The sequence below is a fragment of the Cyprinodon tularosa genome, unplaced genomic scaffold (assembly GCF_016077235.1).
Source record: "Cyprinodon tularosa strain WSP-4 unplaced genomic scaffold, ASM1607723v1 ctg40, whole genome shotgun sequence".
NCBI lineage: Eukaryota > Metazoa > Chordata > Actinopteri > Cyprinodontiformes > Cyprinodontidae > Cyprinodon > Cyprinodon tularosa.
The window spans coordinates 563,489-590,268 of record NW_024039119.1 but is presented as its reverse complement, the minus strand read 5'-3'; the positions used below and the strand labels follow the sequence as shown (position 1 = coordinate 590,268).

The window sequence follows — 26,780 nt, the reverse complement described above, 5'->3', positions numbered from 1 at the left end:
TCAATTTACAGTAAAACATTCTAAACAAAATATCTGTAAAATCTCCAACTGATATAAAAAAAGACATGTCATTTAATAAATCATTCTGAAGCAATAAAGGTATTAAATTTTAGTTTTATTAGAAATCACACTATCTACAATATATCTATTACACATGTTAAAAGAAGAAAATAAGTCCAAATAACAGCAGAAATAACAAATATGATAAATTGGATAATGAATAAATGAAACTCCAACAATAAAAGAGAAAACCAAATGGGAAGCTTTAAAATAAACTTTGCATAGGCATCCTTAACTTTAAAGGCTCATTTTCACATTTGGTGTCAATACTCAGAAAGTCAAAACAAAAACTCATCAAGATAATTATCTGTATTGATTTATCAGATCTGAATTTTCCTCCTGGTACAAATTTCAGTCTAAGTTTGGTAGAGGTACCGTAATAAATAAAAGGACGTTTGATTTGATAGAGTTACCAGTGCTATCCCGTAGTGTATTCTACCATGCTTTTCACATCTTTACGGCAATATCCTCAAAAAACTTCAGCTGTCTCACCATGACGGCATAAGCGTGGTACTTCTCATCTCCCATCTGGTCACGAAGGCACAGCTGCAAATAAAAACAAAGGCACCTGAATAAAAATTTCTTTTATGATTTAATTAGAACTCATAGATTAAAATGTAACATCTTTTTTTCCCTTTAGACTTAATTACTTAGTGTTCCTCTCTGAACTCAACTCCCAATCCCTGATGAGGAACTGGCTGTGATTTCCAGGCGGACTTTGTGGAAACAGTTTAAAATCCAAAGCTTTTCTATGTCCCTGGATCAGGTCTCCCTCTCACTGCTGCCCATCTACCCAATCTTTTTTACTCTTTTGACTTATATATGAGCTTCAGTGACATCCCATTCCTAGACCATATGGCTTCACTATCACATTGCTCCACCCTTTCCTTCTAGTAAGAATGTTCATAAAGTTTAGCAGTGTTAATAGGAAAACATTTTTTTTTTAAATTAAAAACAATCCCCTGGACTTAGTTTCGTAGTTTGAAGACATTTCGCTTCCCATCCAGGAAGCTTATTCAATTCAAAATGTCAGGAAAAGCGTTGAGTTCGAGGTTTTATAGAGTAGCCCAAAAAAGCCTTGTTTTTGTTTTGAAAACATGCAAATTGACAGGGACGAAGGGCTCCACCCATTTTTGGTCATTTGGCTTCTTTTGTTAGCCTGCAATGTCCATTACCCGTCTTAAGTGCTTGAAAAGGGGGTCATTAAAGGTGATTGTTGGCCTGACTGAATAGGGGAGGTCCGCCGTTCTCCTATACAGGGGCTGGGGCTGGATGATAGCGGGAAGGGATTAACTCAATTACTGCATTGTAGGTTTTTGAAAGCTGAAACCTGAGTTCTCCCCTCTCTGTTTAATCAGCTGAGTTTCCTTAGAAGGAAAAAGTTTCAAATCCGTCCTTAAATCTGTCTGCATGATTGGGTTGACTACAATAAAGCTGTTTTGAGGTGACAACTTAATTATCTTCAGAAACGTTCATTAAAGTTGTGTAGCAGCTTTCCTTAAAGAGTCGATTCCTGTTGGTGGAGCATAAAATGGCCGATCTGCAGAAATATAACAGAAAAACAGATGGAGAATCTCCTGAACTTTATGGTGGGTTACCCATACTGACTGATGCAGTGCAATGCTAGCTGGGTTCTTGGGTATAGAACTGGCATTAAATTCATAACTAAATCACAGAATCTGATTGGTTCTTTTTTCAGCAAAAGTCAGCTCTTAATTAGTCCTTCTTGTTCAGGGAAATAAAGACCAGCTGAGACATCCCAGGTGAAAATATGTGTTCCACTTAATCTAAAGATTCTATTTCAGGGTTAAAGTGTTTATTCTACTTACTTCTCTTTTGACCTCATCTTCCTCCTCCATGATTTCAAGCACCTTATCCAAAAGCTTAACACCCAGACCTTTCACCACATCGGTTCTCAGACGCTCTATTGCCCGTCTGACTTTAGCTGGACCGGATGGAGAGCCCTCTGGAGAAACAGAGAAGTTAAACTCAAGAACTGGGGAAGATTCTCAGTCATCCAGGTCATAATTATTCCAAAAAAATAAAAAAAAATCCACTGGACTTTGTTTCCAAGTTTGAAGACGTTTTGGTTTCCATCCAGGAAGCTTTTTCAATTAAAATTGTTGGAAATAGGGTCGAGTTAGAGGTCTTATAGAATGGACTTAAGACAAACCCTTGTTTTGCCTTAGAAAAGATGCAAATCATTCAAATCATCATATAACAGGTCCACCCCTTAGGAATGGGGGTCATTGGGTTCTTTGTTAGTCTGCAATACCTGATACCTGTCTTTGTCTCTAAAAGGGGGTCGTTAGAGGGAATTTTTTGCTTGGGTGAACAGGGAGGTGCTCTGTTCCCCTATATGGGGGTTGGAGCCGAGACGATAGAGGGAAGGAATCAACTGTATAGCTGTATTGGCTGTATAAACCTCCAATACAGTGATACAGTTGATTCCTCAGGTATTGCACCCAACGACTGCCCAGTCCGGTTCAATTTGGGTGTTTTCTAAACCAAAACAATGCTTTTTCTTTGGTCCACTCTATAAAGCCTCAAAATCAACGCTATTTCTGACATTTTGAATTGAAAAAGCTTCCTGGATGGGAAGCGAAAGTGCATTTGTTCTAAGATTGAGGGGGTAAAAGAGACATTTTTCAATGGAACAAGACAATTTACACTTGAAATAAGAAAACACAATTGCATTGTCTTATTCCAAGAGTATATTATATAATTATCTTATTTAAGAGAAAAAATACTCATTCCATTTACAAACTATCTAATTTACCTACTCAAATTAAGGGGAAAATACACTTAATTTAATATTTCTAGATTTTTTTTTCCAGTGCAGTGGATTTATTTATTTATTTTTTTTTACTTTTTTGGAATAAACTCAAGAACGTTCTGGGGTCGCAGATGGCTATATGAATAAACCACAGCGTCTCAACCTGTTGGTATTTCCTGGAGTGGAAGGTTCTCCGCCTCTTCCCTGGCTTTCCCATGAAGCAGTAGGGTGTCCCTGTATCTGCGGTTCAGCTTGAATTCGGGCAGCGTGCTGGGCTCCAATCTGCCTTTTCCCACCTCATGTCCGGCATCTCCAACATCCATCCTCAGAGTCTGAGTCATCATGTGGACCAAATCATGCATGTCGCTGGATTCGGTTTTTCTGGATCCGTACACAGAGCAGATTTACATGAAGGTTTCTCCGTTTTCCAGCGTGATACTGAAGGAAAGCTCTTACTGCTCTCACCTTTCCCTACAGTCTCCCTCGGAGCGCTCCGTGGAGCTTGTAGATGAGCTGCACTCATCTTCATCTGATCTTTGCTCTGCCAGTTTATCGTGCTGTAAGATAATAAACCAAACTCTTGTGAACATAGTATTTGGTAATACATTTTTAAATGTTTGCCTTTTCTGAACTGTAGAAAAATACATAAAAAAAAAGTCTGGGCTGACTTTACCTTACTAATGGACTCTGTCATGGAGTATGAAGCAGATCGAGTAAAGAGGACATGTCGCTCAGCTCTAGCAGAGCTGACATCATACGATGACCTTCGCACAGCACTAGGACCTAGGCAAGGTAGAAAACAACCAACTAGGAGTTCCTCTGAATTTATAACAGTCTAATAATTCACAGAACATTTCAGTCAAACTGTTAAGTGAACAAAAGTATGTGGAAAATGATGCTTCAATATGTGGATGGGTTTTCTGATAAAAAAAAAAAAAATTCCTTTATGAAATTCTCAAACAGCAGCAAAAACCCATTTAAAGATGCATTCTTTTTAATGAAACAGCCTTCAGTGATGGGCAGGTGGCGTTACCTGCTGGTCCTGCGCTGTCTTGGGACTGCCTCAGACGTCTTCTCTCTCTGGCAGTCAGAGGACGTTCCTAAAAAGATGAAATTTTTCAATTATATAAAAATCATTAAAGGATACCATGAAGCATAGATACCAAAAAGTGTTAATTTGATAGAAACCAGCTAATTTCCAAGTAAATAATAGACAATGATTGAAATGAAGCTAAAATTAGTTCATTAGGCATCATTTATGTTGTATATAGTGATTCTAACAGCTGGATTGTCACGATCTGCCTGGATAGCTCACCTTAATTATTCATGCCTTTCACCTACTTAACTCTGTCCAGATCCTAATTATCACTTATCTCACCCACCTGCCGGTTGTCCTTATATTGGGCTCAGTTCCAGCTACCATGGTCAGATCATTGTTTGATTTGTTTGTTCCCTGTTTTCCTTCTGTTAGTTTCCTGTCTGTCAATTTTAGTTATGTCCAATGTTCATTTCCCTGTTCCAGTGAGGGGTTTATTTTTAAGCCCATATCTTCAGGCTAGTTTAATCCTTAACCAGCATTTCAGCATTCCCCGAGTGATTCTGTTTTCCTGATTCCATTCCCTCTCACCCTCCCTCTGTCTGATCTTCCCGCTTGAACCTCTGTTGGACTACTGCTGGATTCTGCCAGTGCGTTTATGTCTGAGCTGGATGCTCGATGCACGGGACTCTGAACCTGTCCTCCCAGGAGCATTTCTGTCTGAGCTGGATGCCCGACGCACGGGATGTTATATAGCTGACATCTATCACACAGGTTCCTGCCGTCACGCTCTGATGTATTCCTGGAACCTGGATTTGTCTGTTCCTGAGTGGACTGATCCCTTAAACCAGGTGACAGGTGACTAAGTGACTCACTAATAATCATCTTCTGTTCAGATGATCGTGTTCACTTACCTATGTTTCTCTCTAAAGCAGAGAGTCAGTGATTGGGCGGTGCCCCTGCCCCCTCCTGCAGCTGCTATCTATCTATCTATCTATCTATCTATCTATCTATCTATCTATCTATCTATCTATCTATCTATCTATCTATCTATCTATCTATCTATCTATCTATCTATCTATCTATCTATCTATCTATCTATCTATCTATCTATCTATCTATCTATCTATCTATCTATCTATCTATCTATCTATCCATCCATCCATCCATCCATCCATCCATCCATCCATCCATCCATCCATCCATCCATCCATCCATCCATCCATCCATCCATCCATCCATCCATCCATCCATCCATCCATCCATCTTAAATTTGAGCGCCTTTAGAGAGAGAAGAGAGAGCAGGTGACGAGTGAGACCGACAGACAGCCATTTGGCAGGGGTTGGTAAAGAAAACAAAAATAGGGTTGAGATAACAACTATTAAATGCTATATATATTCTAAATCGTTATTTTGGATGCATCATGACTGTGTCTCTGTCCCACCCATACATAACTAAATATTTTCCCTAAACTCAAACCCTTCCCTTTGGGAAAAGGAGAGATGGTTTCAGCTTTTCAGCAACTAACACTTCATGCAGCTTCAGGGTAAATGAAAATCGCAGTGAAACAATCGATCAATAGCAAGGTAATTTTTTAGATAAAATGCATAGAAATAGATCCAGAAAAGTGTTTTAAAGACTTAGAGAAAACTCCAGATCATTGTCTAGGGGATAATAGGGTCACCCTCACTTGTGGTAGAGGTAATAATCCATCCTTGGATGAGCTAACAGATGTGGAGGCTGCAGTCACATCAACACTCTTGCCCTCTGAGGTCTTCTTGGTCCTCTTTTTCCTCTCCACAGCTGCAGCCTCTATGGGAGGTTGAGGTAAAGGTCTTGGAGCTGCTACCTTAAACTAGCAAAAGACATTCCAACATAACAAATATATAATAATAACTTTAATCACACTTGTTTTCATATTTGCTTTCTGCAGTTTCAGAGTCACTTTTCAAAAAACACAAAGCTATTCAGTTCTGGACAAATTTTCAGTTATTTTATTTTGAAAAAAATGTGTAGTTGCAATGTCATAGTTCTATATTGAAATGTGAAATTTCAAACCATGTTTACCTGTTTACTTTCCCCTTTAGTTGGATCTGAAAGCCTCCCACGTCTGAGTGGCTCTAATCCTTGTGGCTCTGAAAGGATCTGGAGATTTTGGCAAAAAATACCTTGATCCTGTTTAGGTGCAACGGCAGAAATTTCTTCTTCAACAGGCCCCTATTAAAACACAACAGAAACATCAAAACACCACAAGAAAAGAAATGCATTGTCTGTTAACCTTGCACTAGTTTTTCTTAAGGAGCTAGCTGCAATTTAACTCCTCCCACCCAGTAGGTGGCGTACTCTCACACATCTGCTCTTATTCCAATCTTGAAGCAGCAACTTCTGCATGGCGTCTGAGCATCTTTGGCACCAAAGATCTAGAGCTCGGCTTGTTGGTGTCGTAATCAGAAGTAAAGATGTGTATATTTTGGACACCTCAGAATGTATAAAAAACAAGAATGTATTTTTTTTTGGAAGTAAACACATATTTCACTTATAAAATTTTGATTAAGTACTTATTAGGTTAAAAATGGTCTCATCTAATTAATAACATCTGGTTAAAAGGAATTTCTTTCAGAGTCGTAATGTTACTGTCGGTCAGTAGAGGGCGATATTATTTATTCCTAAGCAGAACTGCTGAATCGGGGGCAAGCTAGAGGAGAAACATGAATCAATAGAGTCCTGTGCAGGATTTATCCCTTTTAATAACAACTAGGATGTAGAATTAACTTTATGTGGTTATGTGTGTAAATATAAATACTAGATATACTCCTGAACTTATCCCCTAAATAGCGCCTATTTAGCTGCGCTACATGGCGGAGCAGCACTTGGAAATCGAGGATTTGAGGATAGAAAAGTGTAGGGCGTTAAGACAAAATGTTTGCAACATGATTAAACAAAGACATGCTGGCAATTAACATGGTATATATGGAAGGCTTTAGTGATTTAATGCATAGTGCTAAGTTTTAAACAGTGCTTTTAAACTGGAACCACCAGATTAAAAGCACTGCTAACATCAGAAGGACTCTCCCACCGAGGGTTGTTAGATTACACAAAGAAATATAAATCCTAGTCACCATCCACTTCATTGAAATAAAGTGGGAAATTGTCTGACAGTATGTCAAAGCAACAAATGCTCACTGTTCCATATCTCTGTTCACTATGGAGGACTTAGAGAGTCTCTCACAAAAGAAAGACATATATTTTCAATGTAACATTTAAATCCTGCAATTTGGAAATCCCATTTAAAAAGCATTTTCTAATCGAACGTTATAAATTAATTTACTAAAGAGAATCGTATTTTAGTAAATACTGGAACTTAAAAAATAACTTTAAAATCCTATTTCTAAATGAATATTTCAAAACCAAAATTCATAAATCAGATTATAAATGCCTTTTCTGAACACACATTTAAAAAGGATATTCCTTATTTTCACCCTTTTTTCTATCTAACCAACATTTTGTAAATATTTTAGGTGAAATAGAAAATGAGAACCATGTATTTTGAGATCGTTTTGTTGCATGACTATGAGGTATGTTTATGGCTTTCTATATTAAATTGTATAAATATATGCTAAGATTAAAATGTTTGCAGAAATGTTGATGTTTTTAATCAGTTCTTCTATTTTCTATGTTTACACTAGTACAGAAAAGGGTGAGACATGCTCAAACTTTGTTGTGGAAAACGAGGCAACTGCACCACTCTTGACATTCCAAGGATGTATTATTTTTAGTAATTATTCTAACAAAAAATGTTGTAATTATGACTATTAAAGCTTTATTTTTAAGGGAAACAATATGGGACATTTATTGCTTACCACTGCTGGACGTTCTAACAGCTTTTCCGTACTTTCGAGGCTGTCCTGCAAGGACAGAGAGACTCATTTAAAAAGGTGAGATAAAAAAACTTTCATTTTCTTTTACCTTTTCAAAACGTACATCAACATGTGGTAGATGTGCTGGAATACGCTTGACTAAAGTCACAGTTTCACTTTTATTGTCCACATTTCCATCCACATCCATAATGTTTCCAGCATTTGAATTCTGTGCGTCGGCCTCTTGAAGTAACTCGTTAGTGTCATCCTTACTGTCCACATCTGAGTCCTGTTTCTCCACGGGGACGGAAAAGGTATCACCTCTGTTTGGACGGATACCTAACACCCCATTGGAAGCTGTCCTCTCGTCTGCTGCAGTTCTGGGAGGGGGAGTCACAGGGGGAGGGGGAGGTGAGGGATCCGGTTTCCGCCTCGTCTTGCCCTCTTTGTGGACGGTGCGAGTTGCAGGTTCCCTGCTTGGCTTAATGGTCGGGGGCCTTTGAATGTGATTCATCACCGTATTGTCATTCAACTGTGAAGCCATATCAATATTAATGTTGCTGACGGTTGCCATGGGCGCGATACTGGCTTTGAGAATGTCAGCTGATGGAGGTGGAGATCGTGAAGGTTGGAAATCTGGGACACCGTTCTGGTCTTCATTCTCCTGTGCTGTGTCTTCTTTCTAAGATAAAGGAGGATAAACTGTGTGAACAAATGTTTAAACTATTTATGAAAAATGTTAATGTATAAAATTATAATGAATTGAAAACATATTGATTTATCAAATTATTATAAATTACTAATTCATAAAGCTTTATAAAAATTTATTCATTAATAATATATCATAAATGTAAATATTTGGTAACAAACATTTTGTTAGCAAACAGACAAAGATATGACCATTTTCTTTATCCTTCCAATGTGCTATTCAGGGTTTCTTGGATGTTAAATACAGTCAAATTCGCCTTAAGAGCCTGAAAATCTATAACTCTAAGATTAGTGAAAACCAGAATGAATTATTCGGTCATAGAGTGCTTTATTTTTGTAGCGGCCACTGAATACAGCTCAACAGAGATGCAAGCTGATGCTCACATCCCAGTGCGCACTGTACCTTCTCAGATGATCAGCGGTAAGTAAGTCAGATGCAGGGCACAATCTCACCGAGAGGCATGCAATACATCAATACATTTATTGATTGTACAGTTAAAACCCAAAATGCTACATTTTAAGATGAATTCAACAAAGTCACCAAAAGAATAAAATGTACAACTTAGTTTGTGCACATAACTATTTCCTTCAGCTTGGGTTCTGAAATTACCTTGAGTTTAAATTAACTTATGTTTGATGCTAAAAAAAATTAATATTGTCCACAGTCTGGTGGCTTTAAGCTGCTTTCTTCTTTGCTGAAATACAAACCCAGCAGATGAATTCTCCATCATTAGCTGCACTTACTGTCCAGGGTTCTCACATATTGGTTAACATTGAATTCACAAACTTTTTAAGGATTTATCAGGACCAATTCTCAAAATCAAGGATATGCTGGTGATGATTCTCAGTCATCCAAATTGGAAATTGAATTTTGAAATGAAAAAGCTTCCTGGATGGGAAGCGAAACTTCTTCAAACTTGGAAACAAAGTCCAGTGGATATTTTTTTTTTACTTTTTTAAATTGACTGATAGTACAAGATGCAGACAGTAGGGCTAAATGAAGTAGGTTTCATTCCTGAAGACACATTGACACCATCTGAAAAAGCCTTCTGATGTTAAGGTGATTGTAGGACACAGTTTATAGTCGGCCTATGATGTTAACTATCAGTATGGAGCCATTTAATTCTAAGCCAAACACTGCTGAAAACCATTTTCTGCAATATTACTGTTTTCAAAGCATTACATTGCATAGTAACACCGTAGAAAAACAGTTTTGATACTGTACCCCTCATTTTTTTATAGAGGAAAACTCACTTTAACTAAGCAGATTAAGGAACCTGTGTGATAGATGTCAACTGTATAACATCCAGACGCAATGTTGGGTCATTGTTTAGTCACTGATCTGTAGAACTGAGGTAGGTGAACTTAGATGTTCTCATTATTTCTGGAACAACATAAGCAGCTAACAAATTCCAACAAATACGTTTCTAGCTTCGGGACTTTATTCAGCATGTTAGTGACTCCAATGCAAATGTTAGGTAGTGAGACAAAGACATGACCTGCTTCATATTTACAAAGCATATTTTTGTGATGAGCTTTTATGGCTGAACTTTTAACTTTAAAAAAGTTTGCAGCAGCCTCTGCAGCTGGAAGAATCTGCATTTTTTTATTCTTTAACATCTCAACTTAGATTTCTTAGGCAAACCAATTGAAATGCGTATTATCTGAGCATTATGCAACTGCATGTTTCTGAAACTGCAGGAATGAATCTACAATCCATCCATGAGAAGATCTCATACATCCATGAATCTGCTGTGCTGTGCACACATCAACTCCACAGAGGAAACTCCAGAATAAAGCATCGAACAAACACATAAATAACGACATGTTGATAGCAGTCATCATCTGTGGAAAATTTCAAATGCCCAAAAATATATTTAGGACTTTAAAGGAAGGTGTCTTTTTTTTATGGCGGTTTTCAAAAAAAATCCACGGCCTTGACCCTTTTCTCTAGAGGTTTGGCTAGATTTCCGTCACCATCCGCTAAATGCTCCGGGTGAAATTGTGTGCGGTGTATCGAGCTTTTCGCAGGCCCGAAGAGGACCGTTCTATAGTCTATATTGATTTTAAATCAGCATGTGTGGTGTCCCTTATGTTTTGAAAACTGACCAACAACTTTAAAATCTTGCCATGTGAGCAAGCCTAGAAGAAGAATAACTGATTAGAAGGAAAGAGTGACCGAAAGAGAAACTTTGATGAAAGCCCAGGATTAGATTTAAACACAGGTTCTAGTTCTGCCAGACAGGGGATTTTTAATGTTTATTAGCATTTCAGAGCTGTATGTTACTTTCTACTATAGTTACATTTTATCTGTGACGGTTAGATGTGTGGAATGAGGCTCGAGGACTGCAAGCATGAGGTGCGTCTTTAGTGTCATACATGCCAGAAGAAAGAAGAGCTTTCCTGTTCAGAATAATGTAAGTTCATCAGGTATAGCTCCTTTCAACATTTTATCTAAAACTGATTTGCTTACATTCTTAAGCTCAAAACTGAGAGGAAAAAAAACAAACTTTAGGGAAATATTTTTATATATAAAAAAATATCAATAAATCAATAAAATATGAGAAAACAAGAGATGTGAAAATTCAAAGGGTGTAAATACAATTTCTTAGCAAAGTATAAAAGCTAATATTGGAAAATAAATGGGAGTAAAGTTAGAATACCCAGAGTCTAATTTATAAAGCTTGCATATGAACAAATCGGCTTCAAGCACCAGGTTTTACACAGTTGTTGTGATATGTAAACAGGGGCAGTTCTGGGGCTAGCAAGGGCCAAGGCTCCTGTAGAACTCTTCCAGGCGCCTTTTATGGACCCTGTAGTGAAAATATGAACGGCTAAATTTTAAACGCAAGTCAATTCTTTTTTAAATAGCACTGTTTGAGAAGGTAAGTAAAGGAATTTGCAGATGCAATATCATGATTAATGCTTAAAATAAGAAAAGCGAAACTCTGTTATCTTATTTCATTTCATTTTTGTGATTCTTTTGTTTTTTGCTCCCATGATAACACTAACCCATCCCTGCCCCCTTGGTGAATTTAATCTAGAAACCTTACTAGCTATAAAATCATAATCTTGGGGTGAAAAATTGCATCCCCTCATGCTAAATCTAACCCGTCTGTATGGGGCTCCCACATTTTAGAAACAGAGGAAACTGGTGACACAGATTTTAATGTGAGGAATCAGAGCAAACTTGCATAATTTCCTTCCAGAAATATTTTTTTATTTTGTTTCGTTTTGCCATTCACTGTTTCTACCTTTTGGATGCATGGAATGTTTAATTAGAGCTCCTGAACAATCCTTTAAAAATGAGACCAAAGAACAGTGAGCTTTTTGTAAATGAAACCTAAAATCAAGCTTTATTTGTGGAGTTGTAATCAGCCCTGTTAAAGACTTGATGATGCCAAAGTGGCTCAATATAAAAACAAGCCTCGCATCCTTGGATTAAATGAAATTAGCTATACAGTCCATTAGTTTATTTTTCTGGACTTATCAATTTTTTTAATAACAAATTAATCACCAAATTATCTAATAAAGAATATAAACTTTAGCAGGTATATACTGGTTTTTATCTAAGGGAGAAAATAACCTGTAAGTTACTCTTAAATAATACTGTCAAAGGATAAATTCAATAACTCAAATAACTATCGACATACCAGCTTCACCGGGGCAACAGTGTTTGGACATGGAGGAAGCTTTGGAGGCTTTGAAGGACAAGACGCAGCAGCTGATGGACTGTTGCTCCTGTGATCTCCAGATCCAACCACGGCTTTTTTCTTCGACTTGGATGTTTTTCTGGAACCCAAACAGACATGTAGGGAGAATGCTTATCGTTTAAACTTCAATCGCTTGTTTCAGCTTTATTCATAGAGGACTTTTTATTCAGTCATATGTAAAGCAAAATCTTTTACAGGTATTACAAACATAAAGACAGACATTTAAACACCGGAGACCAAAAGACAGATAACAGGTAATCATTAAAAATGAAAGGAGGAAGAGTTGAAAAGTAAAGATATTGATCAATTACAGAGCATTAGGAACTGTACCTCTCATAAAGGAAAAAAACAACAAAATCTAAAATGGAAATTAACAGTGTTCCTAAAAAAAAGTATATCAGTATTGGTTTAATAAGTAAAACTGTGTGGAAACTAACTACTAATGGCTATCTCCAAGCATTAGCTGTTTTCATTTCATATATACAATATAGGTAAATATCGGTTATGGGCCCTTTTTAACTACCCAGATATTCAAATTAATGCATCCTTATCTGCCCTGTTTATTGATAACTGAATATCTGTATTGGACTGAAGGAAATGGTTGCATCTTTTAAGGATGATAAAATCACTTTTTTTCCAAACATTTTAAAGGAATAATACACCCAAAACATGATTAGCCTTCATTTTCTACTCACCCCCATGCTGAACAACACTCTGGAGTACTTTTTTGATATCTCAAATGCATCTGGAGATCTGGGAGGCTTCTTGCTGTCTGCTGACATTCAAATAACGGAGGTCTATTGTGCCCCGAGGCAGAAAGGTCCATAAAAGTCCACAAAAAACGTGTCAACATTCCTCCATACTGCTCGTCCAATGAATTCCAAGTGTCCTGAGTGGGTAGCGTCCATAATTTACTCGAAACAAAGTCATTTAGAATGTTTTTAGAGCATAAACAGTAGTGTATAGGATTTCCTAAAAGCGCGTTCACGAGTCTACGGAAACCGCGGCAGACCAAACCAGATGAAAGTGCGCATTCAGCGTCTGCTCTGCCGATAATGCAAGCATAGAAGAAGAAATGTGCTGTTTACCTGTGCAAAGAAAGAAACAACGAAAGAAAAATGTCTGAGGACTTCATTGTTGAGGAAGAGCATGAGTTCTTTGCCGAGCTGAATGCGCACTTTCATCTGGTTTGGTCTGCCGCGGTTTCCGTAGACTCGTGAACGCGCTTTTAGGAAATCCTATACACTACTGTTTATGCTCTAAAAACATTCTAAATGACTTTGTTTCGAGTAAATTCTGGACGCTACCCACTCAGGACACTTGGAATACATTGGACGAGCAGTATGGAGGAATATTGACACGTTTTTTGTGGACTTTTATGGACCTTTCTGCCTCGGGCACCATAGACCTCCATTATTTGAATGTCAGCAGACAGCAAGAAGCCTCCCAGATCTCCAGATGCATTTGAGATATCAAAAAAGTACTCCAGAGTGTTGTTCAGCATGGGGGTGAGTAGAAAATGAAGGCTAATCATGTTTTGGGTGTACTATTCTATTAATGTATTTTGAGATTTTTTTTTATATGATCAGAGATTTAATTGCCAATCTTTTAACTTGGGCTATGAGTACTGACTGTGGCCATAACTATAACTGGAGTTTCATCCTGACACAGCTGAGGTAAATTCTCTGTGATTTAAAAGCTAAATACGTTTAAACAGTGCATCCATGGGTCTGGGGCCTTCAGAAGACATCAATACAGAGCAGAGCGTTATCATTGTAGCCATGAAAAGTGATGTCTGCTGATTTCTAGCCTCCTATTTACTTATTACCTGAAAGTAACTATGAAAAAAGCCAATAGGATAATGACTAAATGACTCTTACTCTTTGGTGGCCTCAAGGAACATGGCGATCTGACGTTTTATGTAGGGCTGCCGGAGGACATGTTTGACATCAGGTCTGTCTTCAGGTCTCTTACACAGCATACTCTTGATCAGATCTCCAAGCTGAGGGTGGTACTGACTTGGCATTGGTGGCAGCTGATGAGAAAAAAATTATTATTTTTTTTAATGGTCACAAAAATGTGGAAATTAGAAAAATGTATAAGAATAACATAGTTGTGAAGATTTAAATGATAAACAATAAAGTAATGTACTATAAGTGTATGTGTCTGTACTGCAAAGCGTTTTAACAATATAAAACTGTTCACCTGGAGAAAAAATAACCAATATACACTCACCGGCCACTTTATTAGGTACACCTGTCCAACTGCTCATTAACACTTAATTTCTAAGCAGCCAATCACATGGCGGCAACTCAGTGCATTTAGGCATGTAGACATGGTCAAGACAATCTCCTGCAGTTCAAACCGAGCATCAGTATGGGGAAGAAAGGTGATTTGAGTGACTTTTAACGTGGCATGATTGTTGGTGCCAGAGGGGCTGGTCTGAGTATTTCAGAAACTGCTGATCTACTGGGATTTTCACGCACAACCATCTCTAGGGTTTACAGAGAATGGTCCGAAAAAGAAAAAACATCCAGTGAGCGGCAGTTCTGTGGGCGGAAATGCCTTGCTGATGCCAGAGGTCAGAGGAGAATGGCCAGACTGGTTCGAGCTGATAGAAGGGCAACAGTGACTCAAATAACCACCCGTTACAACCAAGGTGGGCAGAAGAGCATCTCTGAACGCACAGTACGTCGAACTTTGAGGCAGATGGGCTACAGCAGCAGAAGACCACACCGGGTGCCACTCCTTTCAGCTAAGAACAGGAAACTGAGGCTACAATTTGCACAAGCTCATCAAAATTGGACAATAGAAGATTGGAAAAACGTTGCCTGGTCTGATGAGTCTCGATTTCTGCTGCGACATTCGGATGGTAGGGTCAGAATTTGGCGTCTACAACATGAAAGCATGGATCCATCCTGCCTTGTATAAACGGTTCAGGCGGGTGGTGGTGGTGTCATGGTGTGGGGAATATTTTCTTGGCACTCTTTGGGCCCCTTGGTACCAATTGAGCATCGTTGCAACGCCACAGCCTACCTGAGTATTGTTGCTGACCATGTCCATCCCTTTATGACCACAATGTACCCAACTTCTGATGGCTACTTTCAGCAGGATAATGCGCCATGTCATAAAGCTGGAATCATCTCAGACTGGTTTCTTGAACATGACAATGAGTTCACTGTACTCAAATGGCCTCCACAGTCACCAGATCTCAATCCAATAGAGCATCTTTGGGATGTGGTGGAACGGGAGATTCGCATCATGGATGTGCAGCCGAGAAATCTGCGGCTACTGTGTGATGCCATCATGTCAATATGGACCAAACTCCCTGAGGAATGCTTCCAGCACCTTTTTGAATCTATGTCACGAAGAATTGAGGCAGTTCTGAAGGCAAAAGGGGGTCCAACCCGTTACTAGCATGGGGTACCTAATAAAGTGGCAGGTGAGTGTATAGCTGTGGACATTTTTATAGTAATGAATAATTGAAAATAGCAGCAAAATCAGAGATGTGCAAAAAAAAAAACAGCAGCATGTTATTTACCTGACTAAGGTTAAAACTGTGCAAAACAGCATGAATTCAACAACTTATTAAACATATTTTAAACAAAAATGCACCAGAGAGACAAACACCTACAGTTTTTGTTAAAGTGAGATTCATTTTTTTACTCAAGATTTACTGTTTCAATGTTATTTACTATTCGCTGTATTTAGAAGTCAAGTGAAAACAGAAAACAGTTGCTGTATCTTGTTACTTGAAGTAACTTAGCCTATTCTGACCTATATAAATACCGTAATATACTATAAGGTTTGACTTCATAGAAAAGAAACTAGGTTATATTTTGTAAAGTGTTTGCTCCACCTGAAATTGTTATTCTGTAATCACTGCACATGGTACATTTATTTTCCTTTTTATCTCATTATTTAAAACAACAGAATTTGCATAGAACTTTAAACACTGTTAATTTTTATATTTTATTTAATCAGTAGCATAACATATTTACTAAATACTTTTTCACCCTTAACTCATTTCTTGGTTAAGTAATTTTTACTTGTCCCTGAGCAAAAATACAATAAGGTACATCTCTTATTTGTACTTCAGGTCTCCTACACAGCATACTCTTGATCAGATCTCCAAGCTGAGGGTGGTAATGACTTTGCACTTGAGGGTTTTTTTTTTAAACCTAATCATCTATAGATGGGGAGCAAATTATATCATAATAGAATAAATAAAAATTCACCAAACCCCTCTGCAGATGGATCATCTTTATTAATCATACACAGACTGAAGGTTTAAAATCTTAGCTTCTTAAATATAATAAGTGTTTATGTTTCATTTAATCTCCCTCAATTTTATAATTAGTTAGAGACGTCAATTTTGTAGGATAATAATCTTTAATGAAGATTTTAATAACCAATAATGAAAAGGTGAAATGAGCTAATGTTTGTTACTGCTAGAGGAAAGCAATTAGAATGGAGATACTGGGCAGCTAATGGAGACACAAAGTCTGGTAGAGTTAGTCTGGCAAGAATTGATGAATTGAAGAAAAATGTCAATGACCTACTAATGGTGGTTCCAGTGTACTGCAGCCTAGCTTCTGTCAGTAAGCCCCAGGACAGCTGTGGCTACAATATAGCTCACCACCATTTGTGTGTGAGCGAATAGGATGACTGAATGTAGTGTAAAGCACTTTGGTCAAGTCCTCTGACTTCAAAATGTGTTATATAAGTACAGGCCATTTACCATTTTACCATTTACAGGGATGCTAGAAGCTACGCACACTTAGTTTAGAACTTTAACCGTTTCACAGTCTTCCTAATAATATTATTACCCAATGAAAACAATACCAAGTGAAGCGACAAACTCCTTTACGGATGAAATATATGAGGAAATTGACACACTTAAGATTATAAAAGTCTAATGTTCATGATTTAATTATTTTTTGTTTATGTTGCAACAGCTCTGTTGACTGGCAAGAGCCTCAGTTATAATTTCCTTAATTCTTTCTCTGCTTGACTTATAAAAGACGTTAAAATATTAGTTTGTCCTGAAACTAGTTCCTTTAAGAGGAATTTATTACTACTCTGGATCGTTGCTGGGTTAAAGAACTGGCAGAACAGTAGAAGCAAAGTCCGGTTTTTAAATAACAAAGAGCAAAAAATTGGTGCTTGTTATCTTATTGAAAATAAAGTAATAAACCACATATTTCTAACTCAAAGTTTATTAAAAGAAAGATGATGAACGATGAAACCAACCTTTCCCTCTACAATGCGATAAACCAGTGAGTTCATGTCTTTGGCGTTGAAGGCGTGCTTCAGCGTGGACATCTCATACACACAGCAACCCAGGGCCCATACATCTGACTGGGGGAAAAAAACATACATATTGCACACAATATTACCTTCACCAAGAACTATTGGCAAGATATTAATGAGGTTAGAAATTATTTATTTATAAATACATCCAAATGTGGATTTATTGTGATTTTTTTGTTCCAAACTTAAATAAATAGTTTTCCCACTAGCTGTGAAGTGATGTTGAAAATATATAAACATTTTAAATGTATTAGTATTTACTGAAATTTTAACATAATAAATATATTTTGCTGTTGAATGGGTTAAATTATTAAAAAGGACAGTTTGACTTTAAACACGAAGGTTTATGAGTATAAATTGTAAGGGGAACCCAGATGTGTTAGGCCATTTAATGAAGACCTGAGAATATTGCAGACAAAGCAGTTACACTTCTTTAAAAGTTCATATCTACAACTTTCTCATCAAAACCATTCGTAACAAAAAAAAAAATATTTCTAAGAAGTTCAGCAGAATAAAAGTATTAATATCGCTGGAAAAACAGCATAGAAATCAATGTTTTGTAAATTTTGACAGGTCCAAAAATATAAATATGTACTTCTGGTTTTGATGCCAAGGACTCTCCACAAACAGGAATAGCAGACTGAAGTCAACATGAGCTCCTAGTGGCTTCATAACAGACATGAAATGGTTCTTCACTGCGTTACAATTTCTCATATTTAACCAAAAAACAAAAAACTAGCAAAAACAAGATGGACATTGGTCACGCATTTGAGTGTTGGTGTAGATTTAAAGAAGCAAAGGGGTTCGGAGGCTATTTAGAGGTAGCCACCTACACACTGCCTGACAGGAGTGGATTTAGGAAAGTTGGGGCCCTAGGCAAAAACAGGCAGGGGGCCCCTCTGAAATGAGAAGACAACATATAAAACAGACCCATCATACAGATAGAGAAATGTTAATAGAATAGACAATAGAGCTAAGTTGGCAACACTGCTCTTTGCATCATTTCTTTTCAAATGGTTTGCTGCTGTCTGTTTGGACCTTTCTGAACATGTGCAGGAAATGCACTGATCAAATATGGTGGACACTGAAGGGGGAGGGGCCTGAGACACACTTAATAATTTAAGCGTTCTGATGGCATTTTAGGGAAGGGATTTTTATCAAAAACATAATTAATGTGCACAAATAAGCAATTGTTGCATTAACTATAAATGTAAACAGAGTTTTATGGGGCCCCAAGTAGGCAACTGCCTAGTATTGCCTAATGGTAAATCCCCCCTGCTGCCAGACATGGCAACCAGCTGGCAAACAGTTTAACTGAGGGTTGGAACAAGGGTGGGGGAGTTCTTGTGAGCCACTTACTGGCTAGGAGGTGTTAAACTTATAGCTATCACCTTTAAGCTGTTTAAAACCTTTAGGACAATAATTTGAAATGAGCCCAGCGTCCTTTAAATACTGAGAAAAGGAAGTGATGATACCTTGTGGTTGTAGGGTTTATTAGAGAAGAGCTCTGGACTCATGTAGTACGGCGTCCCAATCAGAGTACTGGCCATATCATTTTGGTTCTCCAAAACTCGTGCGATGCCCAGGTCTCCAACTTTGATGATGTTGGTTTTTGTCAGGAAGATATTCTGCGTTTTAAGGTCTCTGTGGAGAATGTTCCTCTCATGGAGATACTGAAAAGCAGATTCAATAAAAACAATGACTTCTAAATTCCCAAACCCCCCCCAAAAAAACACCACTCTGTTAACTCCATCTTTTTAGCTAAGTATGCCAATATGTTGTACCTGTAATGCCATGGCTATCTGGACGAACCACTCCACAACCTGTCTCTCTGGCAAAAGCTCCCCTTTCTGCTGTTTGAGCCTGTGATAGAGGTCCCCGCCTTCACAGAAACCCATCACTATGTAGAGCTGACGGTCGTCTCCTTCCCACGACTCCCTGTAAGTCACAATGTTGGGATGTCGCAGTTGGGAGAGAAGCTGCGCCTCCTGCTCTGCAGCTCGTCGCTCCCTCTTGGACGATGTGGTTAAATTCAGCTTCTTTATCACATACTGGAGAAAAACAGCAACAGAACAGACAGTTTGTTGCCAAACTAATAACATCACTTGAACTCTCCCACATTCTCATCTAACAATCTCAAACGTTTCCGTAGGTTTTAGGGATTTTATGTGATGGACCACAAAAATTAGTGCATAATTATGCAACTGAAGGAAAACTACATTGTTTTTGATGTATGGGGAAAGTGTGATGTGTTTTATATCAACTGCTTCCTGGAATTATTATGTCTGGGAACTACTTGTTCCTAAAAGAGGAAGTGACGCAGATAAACTCTTCTTCCAAAGGGAAGCATTTTGGATGCACTCTCTACAGACCATAAACTCTATGGGATTAAATTAGGAATTGGTGCTAGACTGTGTTCTCTGAATTTGGTCCTGCTGACCACCTCTACTGCTCATCAGCAGCTCAGCTGTAGAGGTGCTCAGCACCACCAAATTCCTGGGGGTGCACATCACAGACACCCTAACCTGGAATGTAAACACCACTTCACTGATCAAAAGTGCACAGACGCACCTTTACTTCCTGCAGAGGATGAGGAGAACCCACCTGCCCCCACCCATCCTCCCCACCTTCTACAGAAGCACCATAGACAGCATTCTGACCAGCTGTCTCACTGTGTGGTGTGGAGGCTGCAGTGCCTCGACTGGAAGAAGGTGAGGAGAGTGGTGAGAACAGCAGAGAAGATCATCGGGGCTCCTCTTCCCTCCATTAAAGACATTTCATCCCAGCACTGCATGTCCCGGGCCCGTAAAATCATCAATGACTCCTCATAACCCCCATCATGAGCTGTTCTCCCTGCTGCCCTCTGGGAAGAAGCTTTGCAGCATTTGATGCAGGTCAAGCAGATTCTGTAACAGCTTCATCCCCTCTGCCATCACTCTTTAAACTGTTGAAAAAACTCTTAATCATGTCACAGACTCTGCATCAAACTGACCACATCAATGCAATTTTTTGCACCATGTTTTTTCTCCCACTCTGTCTACATTTTATCACTGCTGCACTTTAAGAATTTAAAATGTTATAAGAGCTGCACAAAACCCTCTGGGTGCAAAATGACAATAAAAGTTGGCAAATTCTAAGTCTGAATGCTATGATCTTTGATTTTTTTATGTATTTTGAACAGTATTACTGAGTGTAACTGACTGAACTGACAGTATTTCACACAGATGTTTCTGATTGTTCACATTGTTTTCTGTTCTCTAGATAAATTGCAGACAAAAGAAATCTTCTTTATCCTTTTATAATAGATTTTAATAACCAATAGTATTTTTTTTATTTTACTTTACAATAAAGTAGCACTATTTTTTTATGCTGGATCATTTAAGATCCAACTTAACAAAAAAAGGTGGAAAAGGTCAAAAAATGAGATATAATCGATCATTTTACAGTAAGATTTACTATTTATGTACAATTACTGAGAACATTTACGAGATATAAATAGAACCAGCATTGGATCTATTTGTTTTGGAATCTATTTTTATATTTGTTTATTTAAAGACAAAGATTGATATACAACTGGAGCTTTAGAACCATCCAATTATTCAGCTACAGACAGAAATCTCAGTAAATCCTTTAACCGACTTTTAGCTAATCTGCTATATGTTTAGCGTCATCGCTGCGAAAACACAAAATACTTCAAAAAACAAAGTGGTTAATGTTAATTGGTTTGTTTCTAACCTGTTTTCGGTCTGTCTTGTGTTTCACCAAGTTCACCTCTCCGTAGCTTCCCTTCCCAACAACCCTGATGAAACTATAATTATTCATCATCGGTTAAAACCAGCTAGATAACACGGAGACTGCAGCTGCTCCATAGCGCCATAGCTCCTCTGGAACCGCCGATTAAACGATAAAGAAAACTGTTCGGAAAACTTTGAGTTAGCTTCGGAGGCAGCGATGAGATTTTTCTTTCTTTTTTTTTTTTTTTTTTTTTTTTTGAAAGGGCAGGAAATCAGGAGCTGTGTAGTTTGTCATCACTAGGCAACAGAGGCTGAGAGGGGGAAAAAAATCAATGTTCTGCTTTACCTGAAGCGCCACCTAGAGCCTGGAGGGTAACAACTCTTCCATGAATGATTCCTCAGTGGAAAACTTGTCTTTGGCTTTTCTTTTATTAGAGAAAAGCTAAAGACTTCTATTCTATTCTATTCTATTCTATTCTATTCTATTCTACTCTGTAATGTTCTATCAGAATATGATAAAATAGAATAGAAAAGAATAAAACAGAACAGAATGGAATAGAATAAAACATAATAGAATAAAATAGAATAACTGACTTGAGTCTCTCCAACTTCACTGTGTCTGGCTCGTTTGAGAGGTTCTCTTCATGGACTAATCCCTATTTACATTGTTCAGGGCAGATGGCAGACAGTTTGTGTGGCAATGTGTGTGTGAGCAGTTTTTTTAAGTCGATGTTATGGTTCAAGTTGCCCAAGGTGGCGGTGGGGTTATGGTATGGGCAGACGTCTGTTATGGACGAAGAACACAGGTGCATTTTATTGAATGAATTTTGAATGCACAGATTTACTGTGACGAGATCCTGAGGCCCATTGTTGTGCCATACATCCAAGAACATCACCTCATGTTGCAGTAGGATAATGCACTGCCCCATGTTACAAGATTCTGTACACAATTCTTGGAAGCTGAAAACGTCCCAGCTCTTGCATGGCTGGTGTACTCACCGGACATGTCACTCATTGAGCATGTTTGTTTGCGTATACGACAGCATGTAGTTCCTGCCAAGATCCAGCAACTTCGCACAGCCATTGAAGGAAGAGATCAACATTTCACAGGCCACAACGGAAGACCTGATCAACCCTATGCAAAGGAGATGTGTCGCATTGCATGCAGCAATTGGTCGTCACACCAGATACTGACTGATTTTCTGAGTCCCCAGACCCCAATAAAACAAAACTGTACCTTTCAGAGTGGCCTTTTATTGAGGGCAGTCTAAGGCACACCTGTGCACTAATAAAGGTTTTAATCAGCATCTTGATATGGCACAACCTGTGAGGTGGGATGGATTATCTCAGCAAATGAGAAGTTAAAATGATTATATTGTGTTTGTGGAAAAAGTGTATATATATATATATATATATATATATATATATATATATATATATATATATATATATATATATATATATATATATATATATATATATATATATATATATATATATATATATATATAAAGATAATACCTACTATATATACATATATAAAAAAAAAAATCTGTCTGTGTAGTCTTCTAGTGTAAATTGTGCTGAGTGTTCATGTTAGGTGTTAATTATGCATGCTATCTGCCTACATATTTTTCTGCATATATCCCCCCGACTACAAATACTTCCAAACAGCTAATCTATCACTGTTTTAACAGAATGTAAAGTCATGGTGGCACTCTTTAAGCCTACTGACCAGTAGTGAGTACAAAGAGGTGGGAGAGGCTCACTCTAGAACTTCTAAAAAAGGCTTTCATTTGTAGTATGGTGTCAAATTTAACTTTGAACCAGTAGCTTCTTACATCTTTGGTATACTTTTATATTTATTATTTTGGTTTAGGTGGAGTGTAAGAAAGCCCAGCCCAAAGAAGTGATGACACCAACAGGCTCTGCTAGGGGACGCTCCAGAGTGATGCCTTATGGGATGGATACATTCATGTTGGGCATTGGCATGTTAGGTAAGGCCCTTTACTAATTATGAAGAAAACAAACTGTTTTTGAAGAGGAGCTTTGAAAATGGCTAGTTTTTGGTAGAAATTAGCTTTTAAATATGCTTTTTTTAAACTGGTAAAAAAAAAAATTTTTAATCTTGGAAAACGGTTCCTGTCATCTGCATGTTTTTCATAGTATATCAGAACATGGATGGTTTACCTAGACACACATTACATTAGATTCATCTTTTTGCAATATTTTGAAATATGAAAATTAACCATTTATGTTTTCAAACTTCAAACTTTTTTCAACAAACTGAGTACTAAAAATGTTTTTCATTTGTCAAAAGTTTAAAAGTTTCAGTCCACTTTTGTTTTGCATGTTAATATTTTTGTTTTGCTTTGCTTGTGCCCCCCATATAAAAAATTGACAACAAAAAAAACATTGAAAAACAATATTTTAAAGATGTTAAGAAGCATGCTAACTTTAGGATCAGCAGTGACTGTTAGCTAATATTCCATTAATGTTTAAAAAACAGTTTTAAACAATGGCATATTAATTTTTAAAACAATTGTTTTAAGCAATTGTTTAAAAATGTCTGAATTGATAGGATCAAATAATTTCAGATTCAGGAAGGACTTTAATATTAGGGGACATTAGAAGTTCCTAAGCAAATGTTAAGGATCTCTGTATCTTATTTGTGGATTAATAAATTGAGATATTAAATCCTACCAAGGCTCTTTAGAAACTGTACACAGTGCTTTCTCATTGCGCCAGTTGTTCTGTATTATATTTTGACTAGAGACGATCCAATGCACAATAAAAGCTCTTTTACACTCAAAATTTAAAGCAAAGACATTCGAAGTGATGGAGCATTTTTAGTAGGGATGTCCTGATCCGATTATAATATCTGATATAGGTTTGATATTAACTAAAAACTAATATCGGTTATATTGGCTTGCATCTAAAACCTCGGTTAATATTACATGGGTCAGTTTTTCTCACACCTATTATTGTTGATTTTACCGTAGTTCTCAGTTTTACTAACATCACTCGATCAAACATTTTTAAAAACCCAACAGTATCAAATAAATCATAATAAATCATATTTGATTTATGTTGATATTGTATTGGGGGGGCATTATCTGCATCAGCCAATCCTTAAAGTTGTAATAATGGTATCGTGCCGGAAATTAAATAGTTGTATCGAGGCACCCCTATTCTTTAGCATTCGCATCAGAATGTCTGTATCACTACTGATCTGTGCTGGAAACACAATCTGTACCTTTAGCTCATATAAGCATGTACAACAGGTCGCCATTAAATAATGTCACTACGTAAACAAAAGTACTTATTTATATCCTTAAAGGATTAAAGTATACTAAATAGTATAAATTATTACTAATAACTTTGCTAAGAGAATTGAAGCATTTACCTTCTTGATGTTATGTTGCTGGTGTGACGTTATCAACATTAAGCTCAGTTGATGGCGACCCAAGTGTATTTTTTGGTTGCATTATTGAGCTGATGGTTCAGATAAGCACAGGTCAGGTAGTGACAGTCTGTTTTTTTTAAGTTATCATTTTGAACTATTTTAATATTTCAGGATAACTCAACAGCCATTTCATTTCTTACTTCAGTATAAAATTTTTGAACACACAAAAATATTGTTTTAGACCAAAACCAGAGAACTATATCTAGAGATAATAATGATCTTTCACTTCACAAGAAGAGGCCTGATATTATAAGGCCTTTAATTAGACACACTTTAATTATTAATTGCAATAATGTCTTTAAAGGACTGATTAAAGAACAAGGTACATTTACACCTGTTGGATCTTATATATTCCATTTCAAAGAACATTAAGATAAGATGGAAAGATAATTCATTTTGATCTAAACAAGTACCATCCAGAATTTGTATTTGTAGAGTAGTCTCTCTTTGACTGAAAAAATAAAATAAAACTAGAAAAAGCTGTTTCTGAGAAACAGCAAAGTGTGAATGCTTTTTTATGCTGAATGAAAAAAGAAAAATTAGCTAAAGAAACTGTATAACGTAAAAGAGGCACAAATTAGCTGAAGAACATATCAAAATGTGATAGGAAGTAATCAGAAACTTTAAACAGCAGAAACCAGTAGAATCATCTGAAGATTTTGTAGGATAGAATCATTTGGCAAAATAATGGCAGAAACACATTCATCTTTAAAAGCAAAACATTTAAAGTTGATTAACCAGAAGAAAAAGTCCAAAAGTATCTGTTTACCTGGAAGTTGACAGAAGTAAAGCATCTGCTTACGATGTTAGCAGATGCTTTATTACAGTGGAAACGTTAGAGCTTCATTAAGAAATGTGCACTTAGGTGTGTTGTCAACAGGCCTTGGTAGTGTAATTTGAAGAAATTGGTTGAGTTCGGGTCATAGCTATGAACCATACGGCACAATAAATAAGTGTGCATAAGGAAGAGGCTTTTATTTTATCAGTCCCCATAGTCTTATTTTGAAAGTCTACCATGGCTTTGTGTCAAGGGAAGGGTCATGCCCAGCAGTGATATAGAATCCATTTCTAAATGTGAAATCACTGGTTTTCCATGTAATTGGGTAAATAGATGCTGTATTAGAGCGTAAATGCGAGGCTTTTATCGTGAAATTTGCTCTGGGGTGTGTTTTGAAAAGGTCCCTAGAGTCAAATAGAAACTAGTTGGTGGAGTTCGAGTCACAATGCTGAGCCATTTGCATCAATTAATACACCAGTATAATATAGAGGCTTTTATTTTGTAGGGTCCCTGCAGTCTTATTTTGAGAGTCTAGCAGGGTTATTTGTTGAGAAAAAGGTCAGACCCAGCAATGATACTTGATGACTTTCCAGTCATTAAATCACTCTTTTCCCCATTGCCTCCCTGGCAATGGGAGGCTTTTATTCTGACATTTTCTGTGTGCTGTGTTTTGAAAAGCCCCCTAAGGTCTAATTTCTAAAAAGGGGTTGAGTTTGTGGCATAATGTTGAGCCATATGCAGCAACAAATATATGAGTGTAATGTAGAGGCTTTTATTTTGTAGGGTCCGTGGAGTCTTATTTTGAAAGTCTATCAGGGTTGAGTGTCAAGGGAAGAGTCATGCCAGTAGTCATATAGCATCCTTTTCCAAATGTTAAATCAGTGTTGTCTCCCTCCATTAAATTAATATGTGCTGTATAAAGTGGCAGAGGTAGGCATTCCCTTTGAAGCTTGGTTACCTTGAGGATGCTTAAAGAGCCTGTCAGTGACAGAGAGAAAAGCGTAGCACTATTGTTCCTTCGCTCTCAGGCTTTTTTGAATGGGAAAAACAGCTCTGAACAAATGAGTGCTGAAGGCAAACCGTAAATGGTATCTAAAACATTATTTCAATCTAAGCGACAGCTATCCTTTGTCTCCAATAGGAGTAACTTTCATGGCTCTCGCTCATTCACAACTTTAATGGGAAGGAGAAATAAAAAGGTGTGTCACACCTGCTCCTCTCATTAAATAATATGTAGCTTCTTGTTAGAACTGAGCTCTCAAAAGCCAAACCAACCCTCCAAACAAACCAGTGGCGAGCCAAAACCGTAAATGGTTTCCAAAAAATGATTTCCGTCTA

At 37.4% G+C, this 26,780-nt stretch overlaps 1 protein-coding gene across 2 annotated transcripts; it reads right to left on the bottom strand.

The window, feature by feature from the left end:
* Positions 1 to 102: 102 nt before the first annotated feature.
* nek4 (NIMA-related kinase 4) lies at positions 103 to 21,448 on the bottom strand. 2 transcript variants are annotated; one of them, XM_038298117.1, is made up of 16 exons: positions 21,200 to 21,448; positions 19,249 to 19,515; positions 18,940 to 19,137; positions 17,405 to 17,512; positions 14,032 to 14,186; positions 12,092 to 12,230; positions 7,840 to 8,412; positions 7,734 to 7,778; positions 5,941 to 6,090; positions 5,564 to 5,728; positions 3,870 to 3,936; positions 3,510 to 3,619; positions 3,302 to 3,393; positions 3,000 to 3,217; positions 1,890 to 2,026; positions 103 to 606 (listed from the first exon to the last, which is right to left on the bottom strand). In XM_038298117.1, exons 1-16 carry the CDS (start codon positions 21,287 to 21,289, stop codon positions 508 to 510), a joined length of 2,613 nt encoding a protein of 870 aa, XP_038154045.1. In that variant the 5' UTR covers positions 21,290 to 21,448; the 3' UTR covers positions 103 to 507. The 2 variants fall into 2 exon arrangements, with proteins under 2 accessions (XP_038154045.1, XP_038154046.1); XM_038298118.1 differs by having other exon boundaries at positions 7,855 to 8,412.
* Positions 21,449 to 26,780: the final 5,332 nt, after the last annotated feature.